The 20,269-nt window shown below is 49.1% G+C and overlaps 1 protein-coding gene and 1 long non-coding RNA gene across 2 annotated transcripts; both read left to right on the top strand.

Annotated features, from left to right (window-relative positions):
* Positions 1-213: 213 nt before the first annotated feature.
* LOC115029748 (uncharacterized) lies at positions 214-3,195 on the top strand. Its single transcript, XR_003835310.2, has 3 exons — positions 214-324; positions 803-1,524; positions 2,007-3,195. It is a non-coding gene; the product is annotated as an uncharacterized LOC115029748 (long non-coding RNA).
* A 177-nt stretch (positions 3,196-3,372) lies between these two features.
* Pim1 (Pim-1 proto-oncogene, serine/threonine kinase) lies at positions 3,373-8,688 on the top strand. Its single transcript, XM_021149061.2, has 6 exons — positions 3,373-3,849; positions 3,949-4,055; positions 4,144-4,194; positions 4,291-4,657; positions 6,336-6,512; positions 7,187-8,688. Exons 1-6 carry the CDS (start codon positions 3,768-3,770, stop codon positions 7,342-7,344), a joined length of 942 nt encoding a protein of 313 aa, XP_021004720.1. The 5' UTR covers positions 3,373-3,767; the 3' UTR covers positions 7,345-8,688.
* Positions 8,689-20,269: the final 11,581 nt, after the last annotated feature.

Raw genomic sequence — 20,269 nt, 5'->3', positions numbered from 1 at the left:
AGGAGATCAAACTCTGTTTGGCAGCACCTTTATCCACTTCTCAGTTCCCTTATCCGACATTTTTACCTTTGGACCCTTGTAGGTATAAGGACCTTCCAACATCAGCTGCCCTCTGACCTCCACACGCCCACTGGGATGTGTGCCCATCCCCACAAATATGTTCGTAATAAAAAGACGTGCCAACAATCTCTTTTCAAGGTGCTGGCTGTCATAATTGCCATCACAATGGGCTCTGCTGCCATGTCATAGCTGGGGTTAGCTTTGTGCTGGGTTTGGGGCTAGCCTTCACACTTACAGGCCGACTTTGCTTCTTCCAGTGAGGAGGTAGGTGATGCTATCTGCACCCATGTTACAGCTTAGGAAGAAAGGCTGAGTAACTTAGCCGGTTTCAGAACCACCAGGAACCTCTTCTCAGTACCAAAAGCTTCCTTAATGGAATCTTCTGGTTTATTTATTTCTCACCTTTGGCCTTATTTTTTCCTGTGCTCACTTAAATATCCTGGTTGCTGTTGCTGTTGTTGTTTTGTCTGCTTGATTTTTTTTTTTTTCTTCCCTTGTTGATCATGAACTCCAGGCATGCTAGATGACTATCTGATCATTGAGCTACATCCTTAGCCATAATGCTTTTGAGATATGGTCTTGGTCACACCACTGTCTGGTTTCACTATACAGCTCAGTTTGGCAGTCCTCCTGTTTCAGCCTTCCAAATATATTAGAATGACAAGGATGACCCACTACATCAGGTTCACAAATTGCTGTTAAGTGTTCTTTACGTTGGGTCATACTCTTTCTCTCCCATCAGGAACTGTTGGATAAAGGGCAGTGGTGCTTGCAGTGTGGGCAAGAGGGAAGGCAGAAGCAAACGATCCATGAACTTGACAACTGTCCCGGCTTTGGCGTGCACAGTGAGATTGTATATTAAGTAGAAAAAGAAAACAAAGCAGGTAGACGGTATAAATCAATGAAGAGATAGCATACAGATAGTCTTCTTGTTGTTTTAAGGCAGGATCTTTTGTGTCTCTTACTGACTTTGAACTTCTGATCTTCCTGACTCTACCTCCTTTGTCCTGGGATCAAAGTACCATTTATGCAGTGCCCAGGGGTCAAACCTAGGACTTTCTTCTGTATGCCAAGCAAGGACCCTACCAACTGAGCAGCATCCCCAGCCCAGAAAGATTTTTTTTCTTTGTAAGAACCCCACATGACCATCAAATGGGCGGAGGGGTAGTGAACAAAGGCTTAGAATTTGTTCAGCAAAAAATGTGGAAATACATGTGCCTTGTTCAGAACGCAAGGCTGTGAATAAGCGACAGGACTGGAGTGTATGTAGGTTGGTGACAGGGTGCACGTGTAAGATCCTGGATTGATTTCCCAACATCAGACACTTTCCGAGAAGAGGACAGGGCACTTTGGACAGGTGGACTTAGTTTTCAGAGGCACAAAGTCTGGAATGTGCTGGGAGATTGAAAACAAATGGAAATAGTCCTGTTTGGACAGAGCTGAGGGCCTGACAGGGAACTGGAGGTAGGTGTACTGGTATTTAACACGTATTTATTTATAGACAGTTTCTCTATGTAGACAAGGCTGGCCTGGTTAGAATGTTGTGGTTTTAACGTTGGGCACCACTCTAGGCATACCTGTTTTCTGATTGCCTGTTCAATACCAGTGCCATAGATGTTTTTAGGCTGATTAAAGGGAGAGCTCTGAACCCTCAGGAGCAGAATTTGGGTCATTCTCTCTGCTGTCGTATGACCCTGTGTCATCCCAGTGACGAGTCATTTTCCTATCTGCAAAAAAGGAAGTAATTCTCCTTCCCCTGGGTTTTTCTCCTTTCGTCATCAGAAATGAATGAGTTAGTCCACAGAACACAAACAAAGGGAAATATGTAATGTTTTGTAAGAGGCATCCATAAAAGTTATGGAGTCTCTGGGCATCTTTATAAGCAGCATGGAAAACTTGTAAAGGAAGCATTTAAACGCGTGCGTTAATGACTACATCCACAACAGGCTCGCTCCTCCTTTAAAGATCTCTCAGACCTAAGAACAACAACAAAAATAACGAACAAGGGGTGTAGCTGGCTGTCCATGACTCTGGCCACTAGTATCTCAGTTTATATGGATTACACAGAATGAGAGTTTACCCATTTCCACACGTCGTTATCAACTCTCCATGAAGTTCAAAAGGACAAAAGATGAAAGCGGACTCGGCTAGCTTTCCGTGGTATTTCCACGTGCATGTGGGGACTTTCCTTTGAGACAAGGCTGGGGTGGGGGCCAATAATATCTGGTATCACCTGACTGCTAATACCAAGCTGATGAGAAGGTGACTACCACAACAACCTCTGATTAAACCCAGCGGCACCCTCCCACCCTCGCCCGCGATCAGGAATTTTCCTGCTCCTCCCGCCCTCTCAGAAGGGGCTGAGGCAGCATTTGGCAGGAAAAAGCTAACATTTTTGTCGTGATTTCCTCTCTCTCAGGCGCTCGGACATGGACCCTTTCTCAGGGGATCAGGTATTCCGGGTCCCTTCTAATTCTCTTTGCATTTCTAAATTGAGAATCTTTGTCACCGGCTCCTCGCATCCCAGGTCTCCCCCACTTTTCCTCGCAGGCCTGTGACTCGCCTCGGTGTGCAAAATGCCGGTGACTCACGTCTTGCACAGCCTTCGCCCCCAAAAACACAATCATCACCCCCAGGATCTAGCCCACATAGCATCGTCAACCCGCCCCAGCAGCCTTGGAGGTCTCCGGGCTGAGTCACACCAGAGGACCACCCTGGTCGGCATCCACACACACGCGGTCCCTGCTCATGGCTTCCGCGCCCGCCACACCAACGCCCTTCCATTTCTCACAACTTGCTACGCTCCAGCTCCAATCCTCGACCCCCCTCCACAACCCAAATCTCCGGGAAACACAGAGCCGGCGGAGCTGGCCTCGGGCGGCCTTTGATGGCTTTGTTATTGTTTGGGTTTGAATCGATACGCCCCTCCCCATCCTTCCTCCCCCGGCCGCGCGCGCCACCCAAGCTCCCGCCTCCCTGCACGCCCAGCGCCCCTCCCCCTCCGTTTTGGCGCCTTTTCCTTCCCGCCACGTCGTGGCGGCGTTAGCGACCATTCTGACCGCGAGGCGAGAGGCGGGGCCCGCAACGCCTTATGCAAATAGAGCGTCTTCTGGTTGGCTGAAGCCGCGCCCGGGGCGGGGCCGGAGAGAGGGGTGTAGCCGCGAGGGGGCGGAGCGGAGGGGAGCGGCCCTCGTCCCGCCGCCTCCCCGCCCCCTCTCCGCCCTCCGCCGCCGAGCCAGCCCGGCTCCCCACCTGGGCCTCCCGGAGAGGCCCCGCCCCGTCCCCGCCCGCCGCGCGCGCCCTCCCCAGCGGCGCGCTCCGCCCCTTTACTCCTGGCGGCGGGGCGAGCCGGGCGTCTGCAGCAGCGGCCGTGGCGGCGGAGGAGGCTGGAGGGGAGCCGGCGGCGGGATCGGCAGTAGAAGCAGCAGCAGCAGCAGTCACTGTCAGCAGCAGCCCTGGGTCCCGCAGCGCCTCTCGCCCCGCCGCCTCCCGCACTGCCTGACCCAGCCGGCGAGCTCGCCCGCGGCCAGCCCCGCCAGCGCCCTCAGTCGTCCTCCGACTCGCCCTCGGCCTTGCGCGCCGGCCGCAGCCCGAGCCGCAACGCCACCCGCAGTCTGAGTCCCGGCCGTCGGCTCAGCCCCAGCTCGCTCCGCCGCCGCTGCTGCTCGTCCCGGCACCGGCGCCGCACCGACACCCTGGAGGTGGGGATGCTCCTGTCCAAGATCAACTCCCTGGCCCACCTGCGCGCCGCACCCTGCAACGACCTGCACGCCACCAAGCTGGCGCCGGGTGAGTGTCCCCACCCCACCCTGGGCGCGTGGGTCGTTGGGACGTCGGGAGACCCCCGCGTGGGTCGCGCGCGCTGAGTGTCCCGTGCCTCTTTCCTAGGCAAAGAGAAGGAGCCCCTGGAGTCGCAGTACCAGGTGGGCCCGCTGTTGGGCAGCGGTGGCTTCGGCTCGGTCTACTCCGGCATCCGCGTCGCCGACAACTTGCCGGTGAGTGGGCAACGCCGCCTCGGGGAGGGCGCGTGGAGGGATGCTTTGAGCAGGAGGGTCTGATGGAGACTCGGGGGTCTTCTTCCAGGTGGCCATCAAGCACGTGGAGAAGGACCGGATTTCCGATTGGGGAGAACTGGTGAGTGAGCCGGAGCCAGAGACCCTCGCATGGGTGGGTGGGTGGCGACGGGCGTGCCGGAACGGGCGCGCTAACCTTCGCCCTCACTCTCTGCAGCCCAATGGCACCCGAGTGCCCATGGAAGTGGTCCTGTTGAAGAAGGTGAGCTCGGACTTCTCTGGCGTCATTAGACTTCTGGACTGGTTCGAGAGGCCCGATAGTTTCGTGCTGATCCTGGAGAGGCCCGAACCGGTGCAAGACCTCTTCGACTTTATCACCGAGCGAGGAGCCCTACAGGAGGACCTGGCTCGAAGATTCTTCTGGCAGGTGCTGGAGGCCGTGCGGCATTGCCACAACTGCGGGGTTCTCCACCGCGACATCAAGGACGAGAACATCTTAATCGACCTAAGCCGCGGCGAACTCAAACTCATCGACTTCGGGTCGGGGGCGCTGCTCAAGGACACAGTCTACACGGACTTTGATGGTGAGCCAGGCCCGGGGGAGGGAGCTGCCCAAGGTGCCGGCCTGGAAGCCAGGCGGCCTCGGCTCCGGCCCTTTGTAAAGGTCATTGGGCCGCCTGGCTCAGAGCTGGCAGGGGTGGGGCAGAGGCGAGCTTCCCGGCATAGTACAGCCGGGGATTTCGAGGTGCTTGAACGAACCTGCAACATTTCTGGCGTGATTGGGTTTTTTTTTTTTTTTTGGTTGGTTGTTGTTGTTGTTGCTGGTGTTTGCTTGTTTTTCTTTCCAGCAGGAATTTAGTAAATTCCATGCTTTCACGGTGAATAAGAGGTCGTGGGTAGCCGGCTGTAGCCCAGATTTCTAAAGTATGACCCACTTTTCCCTCCAGTAGGAGGTGGAGCCGTTGGTGGCGGGAGACGTTGGTGCTGATTTTTTTTTCTCTCTCTTTTTTTTTTTTTCTTTTGTAGTTTTGTTTTGTGGGGGAGTTTTAAGGTAGTTCTTAGAACTGCAGGGTTTTGTTTTGTTTTGCTTTTGAGGGTAAAGGAATAAGAGCCGCGGTTTCACCCCATTTGGGGGTGTTGTGGGGTGACTGGAATGAATGTTGTGAAATAAGATCTGTTGCTGGTTTGAAAATTAGTTGGGAGTCTCCGCTGGGAGGATGAAAACCTATCTACCATAGGGAGGGGCTTGGATCGCGTTCTTTCAGCAGAGGAGGGGAGGAATAGTAGATCAAAGCGCGAGGGTGGGTCACGATCCGAGTGGCTCACCCGGACAAACTATGGCCTTTCAAAACTTGTGACTCTGGCTTGTGGTTTGAATTTCTTTGGAGGATGCCGGGCTGGGCTGCGTTTTTTGTATTTAACAGTTAATGGCTGGCTGGGTCCTCCACTGTGTTTTCCCCCCCTGGGCAAGTCTTTGCTGCCCCCTGTTGAGCACCACGAGACTAGCACTTTTTTTTTTTTTTTTTACTACCCAAAGTTTGTAAACAGGAGTCACGTGGTCTGAAACCAGCAGTGCAACTGTACCTTTCCTGTCTAGGGAGTGGGAGACTGTAGTGTCTGCCTTGCTTGCGTAGAACCCGGAGCAAAGCTTTCCAAAGCACACCCTGACTTCAGTGTTGTATAAAGGTCCTCACCTGGACCCGGTCTAGATGCGACTGGTGTGGCAGGGCCTTGGGGTCCTTGTAGTTAAAGGCTAACCCACTGAGTGGGGACTCTAGACTTGAGCTTTTCGGTGGCTTTATTTGTCTTTGGGCCGATGTGTAAGGGATTTGGGTTTAGGGTTTTTGGGCTCCCAGAGAGCTGCCATATCATTTCTTCTTTTTCTGACTGGACCAGAGAGGCAGAGATGGAGAAAAAAGAACATACATGGTTGTTTTAAAAGTCAAATCTGCCTGTCTGCCTCCTGAGAGCTGGGATTAAAAGCATGTGCCACCAAACCCGAGCCAGGCAGTGTCTTTATTAAAAAATACTTTAAAGCTTAGTGGAGGTGGTGGTTCGTGCTTTTAATCCAGCCCTTGGGAGGTAGAGGGTAGGCAGATCTCTGAGTTCAAGGCCAGCCTGGCCTACAGAGTCACTTCCAGAGCTATACAGAGAAACGTTGTCTGGAGGAGAAGAAAAAAAAAAATTAAAAGAAGCGGCTCAGACTAGCTGCTTTGTTTCTTTTTGCTAATGCTGGTTTCTTTCTATTCCCTCTGCTGGTAGGGACCCGAGTGTACAGTCCTCCAGAGTGGATTCGCTACCATCGCTACCACGGCAGGTCGGCAGCTGTCTGGTCCCTCGGGATCCTGCTCTATGACATGGTCTGCGGAGATATTCCATTTGAGCACGATGAAGAGATCATCAAGGGCCAAGTTTTCTTCAGGCAAACGGTCTCTTCAGGTAACTTCCCTCAGACACCCCCAGTCCTCCCCAAGCCCAAGTTCAGGGTTGGTTTGGGGATTACAAGAGTGAGAGAGTATTCCTACCCCCCTTTTTATTTTTATTTATTCATTTTCTTTTGGGGAGAGGAAGGCCTTAGCCTGCCTCTGACCCCCAACTGCTGGGCCTCAAGAGATGGTGGGATTTCACTGGGTCAAAGTTACTCCATTTGAGCTCAAGTTGGAACAAGTTTTATATACATCCCACCCCAACCCCCAGACCCTGTAAAGTCTAAGTACCAGCAGAGACCTAGTCTCTAAAGTTTAAAAAAAATGAAGGTTCCGGTGTCAGTGGAAGGCGTGAGGTAGGTAGGTGAATTGAATCCCCTTATCTCGCTCACTGGTGGCTCATCAAAACCCTTACCATCCTTCCTATTTCTGGTGAGTGGGTGTCATGGGAAAGGCCCAAGCTATTGAAGTCTGAAACCACAGGTTTAAGAGGGGAGGCACTTTTTTAACTGAAAGCTGATTGCTGGAGGCTTTCGGTATCCATTCTTTCCCACCAGGCAGTGTTTGGTATAAAAAGTACCGGGCCTCTTTAAAAACCCCAGTCTTTGTAGGTGTGGGGAAGAAGACGTTTGCATTACAAAAACAAGTTGAGTCATCTTTAACCTCTGTCTGCCCCGCCTTCTGCAGAGTGTCAGCACCTTATTAAATGGTGCCTGTCCCTGAGACCGTCAGATCGGCCCTCCTTTGAAGAAATCCAGAACCATCCGTGGATGCAGGATGATCTCCTACCCCAGGCAGCTTCTGAGATCCATCTGCACAGTTTGTCACCGGCGTCCAGCAAGTAGCAGCCTTTCTGCTGCTGTCTGTCAGACCCTCCAGGGAGGGAGAGCTTGTCTTCTGGCCTCCAACAGGACCTTGCGTGATGATGCAGGGACAGTAATGACAACTCATTCCAGACTCCAGGTCCCTGGAGCAGCCTCCCACAAGGGAAAGAGCCTACTTCACTGGTCCTGGGCCCTTCTTTGTGCGCCTCTGCCCCCAGACTCAGTGTCTAGTGTTGCTGGGCTCCCCTGAATCCATCCCGGGTTGTTGGGGGTGGGAGTGGATCAGAGCCCTGTCATGGAACTTTAATCACCATGGAGACTGTGGGTCACCAAGATGGGCCAGGGGAGGGGAAAACAGTCTGGGGGGGGTGGGATAAGAACTAGCACCATATTTAAGTCCCTGTCACCTCTTCCAACTCCTGAGTGCCTTCTGTGGGGACTCCGCCTGTGCTGGGAGAAATACTTGAACTTTTACCTCTTACCTGCTGCTTCTTAGACTCCGCCTGGGTTTGGCTTCCTTCCTCTCCTCTCCTTTCCCATCCCCCACTTCCTATGAAAGGTGCCATGGGAGAGGCTACAGGGCCAACTGCTGAGCCACCTGCCCCTTTTTATGTCTCCTTTAGTAAAATTCCCAAGCTAACTGGTCTTCCTTTTTGGTTTCGACTTAACTGTTTCAAAACCAAGACCTCACACAGAACGCACAACCAATGCAAAAAAAAAAAAAAAAAACAGACAAGCTGTAAATGTGTGTATAGTTCCGGCATGGTAGCCTGCAAAAGGACTGTAGATGATAACAATTTTAAAGAAGAAAAAAAAATGCCTTTAAGTTATTTTATGTGTTGGGGGTTTGGTTTGGTTTTTGTTTTTTGTTTTTTTTTCTTTTTTATTCTTTTTTTGCTTGTTTTTGAAAGATGGCACGTTCTAGCCCGGAAGTCGATGTTTTAATGTATTTATTTATTTATTTATTTGGTTGCCTTCCTGTCCAAGCTTCCACTGACTGTTGCCCCCGAGGGTTTATTGTCATGTTCTGCCTTTTTATTTTCCTTCCTCCTGACTTGGGGACCTTTTAGGGGAGGGCTGTGACGCTTGCTGGGGTGTTGGGGCTCCGGTGGGACAGCTGCTGTAGCCCCCTTCTCCAGGGGCCCCCCTTGGCTGCTTGCTGGAGTGGGTCTAGGGTCTGCTGACTGTGTACATAAGACAGTTCCGGTGTGGTGTGCCTTCTGGATCCTCTCTGGGGCTGTGCTTTGAGCAGCGTGCAGCCCGCCGGTTTTATCTGAGTAAAGTATACTGTACAGGGGAATAAAAGAGATCTTATTTTTTTTTTTTATACTTGGCATTTTTTGAATAAAAACCTTTTGTCTTAAACCTTTGAGTTTTCATTCATACAAAGATGTATGCTTGGTACAGAGCCAGGTAGACTGGGCACTTTCAGACTAGATCTGATTTCCTGCTGGGGCACAGAAGTACCAGGCTTTCTGAACAAACCAGTGCTGGATAAAAACCAGGCCTTCCCTGCCCACTCTCTCTACCAAGGAAACTCCCTGACTATGACCATCTCCCTTTAACAAAAGTTTAGGGATTGTCACCTTTTCAAAGCAGTGCAACCAAATTATAGCACCAGGAACTTGGGGACAAGACTTGGCTGGGACTAAATTCTTATGAAGTGTCATGTCAGAGCTAGCATCGAACACTGAATTCTATCAAACAATGTGGTTGCAGGAATTACTACAGGTAGCACTTGGGAGTTTGATTTGGTTTTTGTTTTATTTTTAAAGATTTATTATATATGTGACTACACTAGTTGTCTTCAGAAGAGGGTATCAGATCCGATCACAGATGGTTGTGAGCCACCATGGGGTTGCTGGGAATTGAACTCAGGACCTCTGGAAGAAGCAGTCAGTGCTCTTAACCATTAAGCCATCTCTCCAGCACCCTGGTTCTTGGTACCTCATAGCAGGGTTTCTCTTTAGCTCTAGCTGTAACTAGGGCTGTAGACAAGGTTGGCTTCAAGCTCAGACCTACCTGCTCTGCTTGGTGAATGACCAGCCTAGTGTTTTTGACACAAGGTTTGAAGTCTGTGTAGCCTTGGAACTTGATATAGATAGACCAGGCTGGCCTGAAACTCCTGGATCTGCCTGTGTTTGCCTCCTAAGTGCTGGGATTAAGGGCATGTATAGTTCCACTGGGAAAGATTTGGGAGCCACGAGTCCTAGCATCTTCCTAGCAGAGTGGTATAATCCTATAATGCCAGCATTTGGGAACTAAGAGGATGAGAATCAGGAGTTCAAGGTCAGCCTGGTATACTCATGACTGGTCTAATCAGCTGGAAAGATGCACTCTGGTAGACAGGACCAAATGAATTCCTATAAATTCAAGGCTGAGCCTGGGCTGGAGTTCCAGGTCCTATCTCAATAAAAGGGGATGAGGATGGGCAGGGGAAGTGGAGAGATGGCTCAGCAGTTAAGAATTCTTGCAAAGGACCTGGGTACAACTTCCAGCACCCACATGGTGGCTCACAACCATCTGTAATTTCAGTTCCAGAGGATCCAATATGCTCTTCTGGCCTCCAAGGGCACTAAGCATGCATTCATACAAATACACAGATAACATACCCATTTAAAAGAAAACATTTCAGCCGGGCGTGGTGGCGCATGCCTTTAATCCCAGCACTCGGAAGCAGAGGCAGGCAGATTTCTGAGTTCGAGGCCAGCCTGGTCTACAGAGTAGGTTCCAGGACAGCCAGGGCTACACAGAGAAACTGTCTCGAAAAAGAAAGAAAGAGAGAGAGAGAAGGAAAGAAAGGAAAGAAAGGAAGAAAGAAAGAAAGAGAGAGAGAGAGAGAGAGAGAGAGAGAGAGAGAGAGAGAGAGAGAGAGAAAGAAAGAAAAAGAAAGAAAGAAAGAAAGAAAGAAAGAAAGAAAGAAAGAAAGAAAGAAAGAAAGAAAGAAAGAAAGAAAGAAAACGTTTGCTGTTCTTGCAAGGGACCTAGGATTGGTTCCCAGCACCTGTATAACCTCACAATTGTCTGGAAGATGGGACCCCCAGTTTGCCTCATGTTTGGTCTGAGTGTGTCCTAATAGTTGAACCACTGCTGATCCAAGTCCTAAAAGTAAGGCTTTCTTTTTTTTTTTTTTTTTTTTCTTTTTTGGAGGCAAGGTCTCCTGTAGCCTAGGTTTAAATAGCCCAGGATAGCCTTGAACTCCGGATCTGTTTCTAGGATCTGGGGCTTGCTGCTACCACACCCAGGTGTAAACATTGTTTTCTTGTTGCTTTCTGCCCATTAGTAACAGTTCTAACATTCTTCCCTCCTGCAGGGTCATCTTGACCTTTTCTTCCTCTCTTGCCATAATCTCTTAGGAACTTGGCCCCACTGCGTTGCGCTTGTGGAGGATCCAGGCCACAGTGCCCTCCCTTCATCGAGAGATCTCTACCACCACATCTTGGACTAGGTCCCAAACCCTAGCACAGCCTCGGTGTGGCTCAGAAAGGAAGGAAGGATTTCTCAGCTCTTGGGGGCTGATTTTCTGAAGTTCCCCTTTTCCCTACCCTTCTGTCCCCTTCTCCTTCCTGTATACACACTGCAGGGCAGCTCTGGATGTCTAGGCACACTGTGGGACCTTTCCAGTAAAGTTGCAAGTGAACAACTGAAAGTGGCTAGAAACTTTTTTTTTTAAAAAAGATTTATTTATTTATTTTATATATGTGAGTACACTGTAGCTGTCTTCAGACACACCAGAAGGGTGCATCAGATTCCATTACAGATGGTTGTGAGCCACCATGTGGTTGCTAGGAATTGAAATCCCCTGCTAGAAATGAAATCCTGCAGAGCCTTGCCCTTCTTGCCTTTGAGTTGTGGGGGGGGGGGGTCCTTTCTGTGGCTGTTGAGACTGCTGGGGGCCATACAGTGTGTCTGAAGAAAGTAGGTTCTCCAGGGCTGGAGAGATGGCTCAGTGGTTAAGAGCACTGACCTCTGGGTCCTGAGTTCAATTCCCAGCAACCACATGGTGATTCACAACCATCTGTAATGGGATCCGATGCCCTTTTCTGGTGTGTCTGAAAATATCAGAGGTTGTAGGAGATGCTTTTAGGTTTTGTTTATTTGTTTTTTGTTTTTGAGACCTCTTTATGTAAACCAGGTTGGTCTTAAAGTCACAGAGATCTACTTGCCTCTGCCTGAGTGCTAGGGTTAAAGGTCTGTGCCACCACACCCTGCATTATTTATTTATTTTATTTTATTTTATTTTTTATTTTGAAATAGCATCTCCTGCATTCTAAGCTAGACTTGAACCCTGGCACAATAGGTGTGTTGAGCTGAAACTAGGCATTTTTTGAGAAGGGGAAAGGTCCTTGATCTATCTCTCTCTCTCTCTCTCTCTCTCTCTCTCTCTCTCTTTTTTTTTTTTTTTTTTTGGTAATTTTTTGAGACAGGGTTTCTCTGTATAGCCCTGGCTGTCCTGGAACTCACTTTGTAGACCAGGCTGGCCTCGAACTCAGAAATCTGCCTGCCTCTGCCTCCCGAGTGCTGGGATTAAAAGCGTGCACCACCACGGCCCGGCGTGGTTGTTACTTCTAAGGAGTAAGAAGAGGGTTGTGATCTGGGGAGAGGGACAGGCCCAGCTATCTTTGCATTAGTTCCCATCCAAGAGATGGAGACAGATCTGTTTATGTCACTGTTGATTTGCTTTTTAGCTGTATGACATGTTGTGACATTATGGACAGAGCTGTGCTTACAGGAGGCAGGGATGGGGATGGATGTCCTTGGCGGGAAGAGATTGGGACATCTCCCCAGGGAAGGCAGCGTCTCACTGCTTTGTTTTGTTTTGTCTTGTCTTGTTTTGTTTTGAGTCAGGGTCTCCATACGTGTAGCATGGGCTGGGTTCTGATGCTATGGTGCCCTGTGGAGCTCAGAAAACAACTTGCCAAAATTTGTTCTGTCCATCCCCCACGTAGATTCCAGGAACCAAACCCAAGTTATCAGGTAATCAGGCCCAGGCAACAAGCGCCTTTACCCTCCGTGACATTTGACTACTTCAAGTATTTGAATAAGTGCTAATTCTGCTTCCAGAAAGGTGGGTTCCATTTCCACACTAATTTTGTTTTTCCAAGTTATGTTATGTGCCCGGGGCAGCTAGCAGAAGACATGGAAACCCCGGGGACTGGAGTTATAGACGGTTGTGAGCTATCATGTGGGTTCTAGGAATTGAGCCCAGGGCTTCTAGAATGGCAGCCAGTGCTCTTAACCTCTGAGCCACTCTCCAGCCACCCCATCCCCCATTTGACATTTTCATACCTGCAGCCTATGTTTTTTGGTCATGCTTACCCCACCTGTCTCTCTTGTCCTCTCATTCCCATTGATAAGGTCCCTCCCTCCCTCCCTTAGTACTGATCTTAGGAGCTGGCCTCCAACTCTTTACTATGTAGCAGAGGGTGACTCCTGATCTTCCTGCTCTAGCTTTGGATACTGGGATTACAGGTTTGCACCCCAGTGCCTGGCCCAGGGACTTTTACACTGCGAAAAGTGTGATGAAGAATATAACAGCACTTTGGAGGCTCTGAGATGGCTCAGCAATGGCGGGTTAAAGGCTCTTACTGCCAAACCTGATTATCTAGGGTCCAACCCTAGGAGCCAAGAGCCACATACTAGGAGGGGAGAACCCACTCTTTCCTCTAAATTGTCCTCTGACTGCCTGATGCAAGGCCTGTGCCTAATCCTAGCATTTGTGAAGTACATGCAGACAGGAGGAAGGGAGTTCAGGGTTATCTGTAGCTTACCCAGCTCAAGACTAGCCTGGGCTACATGAGGTAGGAATTTTAGAATGTGGGTTCAGATTAGCCATACCCATTGCTTCTCTATTAGACAGACTCCCTCCCCCCCGCCCCCCTCTTTTGGTATCAAGGACCAAACTTGTGTTGTATTTCTGACAACTAGGCATTTGAGTGGGGGGTCATCTCAGGGCCCCTTTGGATTCCGGGACGTGGAGGTCAGAGCAAAGCTGGGGAAGGAACCCTGCTCTGTGGAAATAGACCTACCCTGCACCTGCGTGTCCTGGAAGGGAGGAAGGGCTGGAGACCGCAAAGTGGGGGAGAAGGGGCCAAGGATGGGGGTGGGGTGGGGCCGGGCACGTTTCTCGTAAGTGTTGCTCAGCTCCTTTAACTGCTCCGCTGGTTCTTGGAAACCCTCACCACAAGGACCTATCGAGAGCAGTGTTGGAGCAGATATGGCCTCGCCCTCCCCCTCAACCCCCCCTAGTTCATTTCCGCAGTGGCCTGTGCTACTAACCCCGATTGCCAACAGCGAAGTTTCAGTGACCCCTCCGGTGGTGGAGTGAGGGAGTGGAAACGAAGCAGAACTCAGGCCAAGCTGAGGAGACCCCGTATTATTTTTATTTACAGTAAATAAATAAATTTATAGGACTTCCGATGTGCAGAATTCTTGGTGACCTTAGGTCTGGGATACAGTACACGACCGGCTGTTATTGAATTGTATCCTGTTGTTTGGCGAGTCTAACACCAAGCTCAAGAGCCAATAGCAAGCAAGTTGATGGTGTGGCTCAGTGGGTAGAACGCTTACCAGACATGCACGAAGCCCTGGGTAGGGTTTGTAATCCCTGCGCTGGGGAGGTAGAAGCAGGAGGCCCAGATGTTCAAGGTCATGCTCAGCCTGCATTACAGGCCACCCTGGACTACAGGCAGGACAGTAACAGTCACGTCTATGTGACCCGATCGTTTTCTTAGTTTGTGTCCCAATGCCCCCAGATAGACCCTGCTGTCCTGAATGCCAGGTGTAGCTTTTTCTTACCTTGAAATAAATGCTTTGCCAGGCAGTGGTGGCGCACGCCTTTGATCCCAGCACTTGGGAGGCAGAGGCAGGTGGATTTCTGAGTTTGAGGCCAGCCTGGTCTACAGAGTGAGTTCCAGGACAGCCAGGGTTACACAGAGAAACCCTGTTTTGAAAACAACAACAAAGAAACAAATGCTTTTACATTCATTTACTTTGATGTTGTTGGTTTTAAGATTTATTTTCAGTTTTTAATGATTTGTGTACTTGTGTGTGTCTGTGCGGGGGTGTGCCTACAGTTGGGTACAAGTGCTTGCAAAAACCAGAAGGGGACACTGGACCCTCTGGAATTGGAGTTGCAGGCAGTTGTGAGCTGTCAGATCTGAATGGTGGGAACCAAACTTGGATCTTCTGTAAGACTGGTATGTATCTTAAGCCCTGGACTATCTCTACTGACTCCTTCCGTGATCATGTCATCATCACCATCATCATTATCACCACCACCACCATCATCATCATCATCTCAGGCTAGCCTCGAATTTTTTTTTTTTTTTTTCTTTTGAGACAGGGTTTCTCTATGTAGCCCTGAATGTCTTGGAACTCACCCTGTAGACCAAGCTGGACTCAAATAGTGCTGGGGACAGCACCCAGGGTTCCTGTGATGCTAGGTAAACCCTCTTATCAACTGAGCCACATTGCTGCCAGTCAGTCCATAAGGTTCGAATAAACAATTAATTTTGTGTTTTCCAAAGTTTTGTCATTGTATATAAAATACCCTTTTAATCTAATTCCCTGGAACCATGAGGGCCCACATGAAATCAGGGGCAGTAGCAGCGTGGTGTGTAAGGGACCCTTCCTTGACTTGGAGACATATTGTCACAGTTGAATTCCTTTCCAACTTTGCTCTTCACATGACCTTGGCAGATTTCTCAGTTTCTGAGTATTGTTTTTTTCTTCTCATCCCTGAGTGAGAAATGGTCAGGAGTCTGTGAAGTCTGTGCCACCCAGCCAACGGTCATTGGTACAAATGTGGCACAGCTTATACAGGACACCGTGGAGAGGAGATTTTAGAACGAGCTAGTCTGAATCTCGGTGACAGCAACTGAGCTCTTGGTGACCTGAAGCTAGTGGGGTCCAGAGATAGACTGAAAAGGGAGCCAGGGGAGGGAGTGCGGACTTGTTTTTCAAGTATGGTAATGTTTATTCGGCTGTGAAAGGCTGTCAGAAACACACCCTACTGAGCTAATGCTTAAAATGCATGCAATGTCTTATGTGTATAAATTACCCCCGGGTAAAATGACTTAAAAAAAAAGTTCATTTCTTTTCCTTTTTCCCCATCAATGAAAACACATCCCTGAGCCAAATAAACCACGGAAGTCTCCTTTCCGGTTAGATTATTCATGCGAGTGTGAACATTCTCCCCGTGGATTGATATAAATAAATGAGAATTGCCTTAATTTCCCATCTTACTTTCTGACTGTAGTGCAAAATTAGAGAGATGTGTCATCAGGGGGCGGAGGGGGCCGACGCTGCGACCACGCTATGACGGAGATAAACTTACACGCCGCGGTTTTTTTTTTTTTTTTTTTTTTTAAAGTCATAAACTTAAAGGGAGAAGGTTTTTTTTTTTTTTTTTTTTTTCCCCTGGCGAAGCACTAAAGCAAAGTGATGGTTGCTCGCGGTGGCGGAACATGCCTGGGACCCTCGCACCTTGGGAGGTAGAGGCAGGAAGGTCAAGGCAGCCAACACTTGGTGAGTGCCACGCCAGCCTGGGCTACGTGAGACCCAGTTGCTAAACAGCAAAGCGAGATGGTGCGGTGCGGAGATCTGCAGTAGCCAAAGGAATCACGTGATCCATCTGGTTCTATCTCCCATCATCCCTCATTTCTTTCCCCTTCGGGGTGAAATGTACACACTAATGTATCTTTGAAGGAATTTTTTCTTTAATATCTACTATTAACATTTTTGCTTACAACTCCTTGGCTTTAATTGTCTCCACACCTAGTCAAAGAGAAACTAGACATTTTCATCTATTTTTCAGGTAGCCACGTAACTAGAGATGAGAAGAGGAGAACGGATTTTGCTGTAGATGTCTATCCATCTCTGTGTCTTTGGGTTTTTTAAGATTTACTTTATTATATATACAGTGTTCTGCCTGCATGTATGCCTGTAGGCCAGAAGAGGGCGGCAGATCACCTTATAGATGGTTGTGAGCCACCATGTGGGTGCTGGGGATCGAACTCAGGACCACTGGAAAAGCAGCCAGAGCACTTAACCTCTGAGACATCTCTCCAGCACACTCCATCCATCTCTATGCATATAGAGGAGTAGTTAGGAGTAGTGCAAGGTCAGAGCTCACGGTCCTAAGCAGGTGGTACACACTTGTCAGCCTAACTCTAGGGAAAAGGAGGCATGAGAATCAGGAGTTCAAGGTTATCCTTGGCTATGTAACAAGTCTGCAGCCAGTTTGGGCTCCAAGAGACCCTGTCTTGGTAAAAAGAAGCTGATAAGCGCACTTGCTGCTCATCCAGAGGACCCAAGTTCAAGTCCCAGCACCCTCATGGAGGGCAGATTGGTATTTAATTATTTACAATCTGTTTGTGCTATTGGGATTTAGAACTGAGCTAGGTAAGTGCTCTACTCCTGAGCTCCACCCGTTGTTGCAGTCTTACATATCCAGGTGAGCACGTGGAGGTCAAAGGACAACTGGAGAATTGCTCAGAAGTAAAGAGCACTGGATGTTCTTCCAGAGGTCGCAAGTTCAATTCCCTCACCCATATAGTGGCTCACAACCATTTGTAATGTGAGCCAGGTCTCTCCTGGCTCAGGGGTACAGGGTGCAGGAGGTCTAACCTAGCCCTCTCGTTTACTTTGTGCTACAGGGTCAGTTGTCCTTGTCACTTGGCTCTTCAAACAGTTACATCTTTTTTTTTTTTTTTAAAGATTTATTTATTTATTATATGCAAGTACACTGTAGCTGTATTCAGACACTCCAGAAGAGGGCGCCAGATCTCGTTGCGGATGGTTGTGAGCCACCATGTGGTTGCTGGGATTTGAACTCTGAACCTTTGGAAGAGCAGTCGGGTGCTCTTACCCACTGAGCCATCTCACCAGCCCCAGTTACATCTTCTTGATCACCTGGGATTCCTTCAGGCTGGGTTCTGTGCTCTTTTTTTTTTTTTTTTTTGGTTTTTCGAGACAGGGTTTCTCTGTATAGCCCTGGCTGTCCTGGAACTCACTTTGTAGACCAGGCTGGCCTCGAACTCAGAAATCCGCCTGCCTCTGCCTCCCGAGTGCTGGGATTAAAGGCGTGCGCCACCACACCCGGCCTGTGCTCTTTATTTTAATAATATTGTTATATTTTGAGGGGGTGGGCTGTGGATCAGGGGAGTGGGAGTCATTTCTTCTAATCATTTTGGTCCCGGGGGATGTAATTCAGGTCCTCAGCCTTGGTGGTAAGTGCCTTCACCTCTCTCTCTGTCTGTCTCTCTGTTTCTCTATCTCTCTCTCTTTGAGACAAGGTATCCCTGGGTGATGTGAAACTTGCTGTGTAAACCAGACTGGCCTCAAGCACATAGGGATCACCTGCCTTGGCTTCCCAGTGCAGGGGTTCAAGATGTATAAGGCCTAGCTGGAGAGATGGCTAAGCAGTTAAAAGCACTGACTGCTCTTCCAGAGGTCCTGAGTTCAATTCCCAGCAACCACATGGTGCACAACCATCTGTAATGGGCTCTGATGCCCTCTTCTGGTGTGTCTGAAGACAGCTACAGTGTACTCATAAACAAAATAAATCTTAATTAAAAAAGAAAAGAAAGGAAGGAAGACAGACGGAAAGAAAGAAAGAAAGAAAGAAAGAAAGAAAGAAAGAAAGAAAGAGAGAGAGAGAGAGATGTACAAGGCCATACCTGACTGGCTTATGCCACTTTGACACAAGCTAGAGCCTTCTGAGAAGAGGGTATCTCCGAAGGCAAGCCCGTGGGGGCATTTTCTTAATTATTGATTGATGGGGGAGAGCCCTCATTGTGGGTGGGGTTCTATCCCTGGGCAGACAGTCCTGAGCTCTGTAAGAAGGCAGAGCAAGTCATTGGGAGCAAGCCAGTATGCAGCACTCCTCTGTGGCCTCCGCATCAGCTCCTGCCTCCAGGTTCTTGTCCAGCTTCAGTTCCTGCCCTCACTGCTTTTGGTGACGAACTGCTATATGGACCTGTGAGGGAAATAAACTCTCTCCTCCCCAAGTTGCTTTTGATCATGGTGTTTCATCACCGCAATAGACACCCTAAGACAAGTTGGTACCAGGATAGTGGGGTATTGTTGTGACAGACCTAACCAGGTTGTTTTGGGGGAAGGATTGTAGAAGGACTTTGGAAAGGATTGTGGCCGTCATTGAGTGTTGAGAGCTAAGGGAACGGTTCTGTAGGAATTTGAAAGATAATGTCAGGACAGCATAAGATGGAGACTTGGCTTCTGAAGTTTCAGAGGGAAGCAAAGACACTATTTTTTGTGTGTGAAGAATCATGGCTCTTGTTAACTAGAGCTAAAGAAGCAGCTGTGGTTAGTAAGATACCAGAACTAGCCGGGCGTGGTGGCGCACGCCTTTAATCCCAGCACTTGGAAGGCAGAGGCTGGCGAATTTCTGAGTTCGAGGCCAGCCTGGTCTACAAAGTAAGTTCCAGGACAGCCAGGGCTACACAGAGAAACCCTGTCTCAAAAACAAAAACAAAAAACAAAAAATCAGGGCTGGAGAGATGGCTTAGTGGTTAAGAGCACCGACTGCTCTTGCGAAGGTCCTGCTCTTGCGAAGGTCCTGAGTTCAAATCCCAGCAACCACATGGTGGCTCACAACCATCTGTAATGAAATCTGATGCCCTCTTCTGGTGTATCTGAAGACAACTGTGTACTCACATACATAAAATAAATAATTATTAAAAAAACAAAAAACAAAACAAAACAAACAAACAAGAAAACCAGAACCGCTAAAGTAAGACTTGCTTTTCTGGGACCATGGAAGCTGGTCAGCTGGGGCTAAAGAACCAGCCGTGGTTAAGAAGAGACCAGCATCATTGAGGTGAGATCTTCTGCGAAGTGTTTCCTCTGAGTCAGCACACAGAACTGTGTTCCAGATATGAGTACACCGTTGTTCAGGCACACATCAGATCCCATTACAGATGGTTGTGAGCCACCCTTTGGTTGCTGGGATTTGAACTTAGGACCTCTGGGAGAGCAGTCAGTGCTCTTAACCACTGAGCCTCTCTCCAGCCCCGAGCCTTTTTTCTTTTCCTAAAGCCACTGTAAGTGTCCTGTCCTGCCTCAGCCTCCCAAGGACATGGGATTAACAAGCTTCTCTGTAAGGGCTTAGTTTACACATTCGGCAGACACACTGGAACAGAGAGACACACCAGAATATAGAGACTCACTAGAACAAAGAGACACACTGGAACAGAGACACACTGGAACAGAGAGACACGGATCTCCAGGAAGACTTGGCTTACTCTCCAATCTCTAATGATTGGGCACCACCCCTCAGTCCCTTAGAACTTCCTCCAGCACTTGTCATACTGGGTCCAAGAGGTCCAAGTGGCCTGGCTCCTCAGGGGGCCGGAAACTCAAGGGGATGTGAGCTGTGACTTCTTTCCCAGGACATGTCCCAATGCTGTCTAAGGTCCTACCACCTTGTACTAAACTGTGAAGAAAAGCAAGCCTGCTGGGATGTGGCCAAGCTGGGTGAGCACTTGCCTAGCTCCCCCAGCCCCTAAGGCCTGGGTTAAAAAGTGGAGCATCCTGCATAGAGAAGACACAGTGGGGCCATGTGTGATCTCCACACTCAGGAGGAAAAGGTGGGGAGGTCGGAAGTTCAAGGCTAGCTTTGCCTACTAGGGAGTTCAAGAAGGCTCTCCTTGATCTAGTTTTAGAGAAAAGAAAGAACAAAGGAAATAAATAATACAGGACCAAGGTCCCAGGGTCTTTGACAGCTTTCTTTTTTTTTTTTCTTTTTCTTTTTTTTTTTTTTTTTTTGGTTTTTCGAGACAGGGTTTCTCTATATAGCCCTGGCTGTCCTGGAACTGACTCTGTAGACCAGGCTGGCCTCGAACTCAGAAATCTGCCTGCCTCTGCCTCTTGAGTGCTGGGATTAAAGGCGTGCACCACCACACCCAGCTTTCTTCAACAACTT

The sequence above is a fragment of the Mus caroli genome, unplaced genomic scaffold (genome assembly GCF_978045245.1).
Source record: "Mus caroli unplaced genomic scaffold, Mus_caroli_1 scaffold_18, whole genome shotgun sequence".
NCBI lineage: Eukaryota > Metazoa > Chordata > Mammalia > Rodentia > Muridae > Mus > Mus caroli.
The sequence above is the reverse complement of the archived record's forward strand: the minus strand, read 5'-3'. Positions and strand labels throughout refer to the sequence as shown.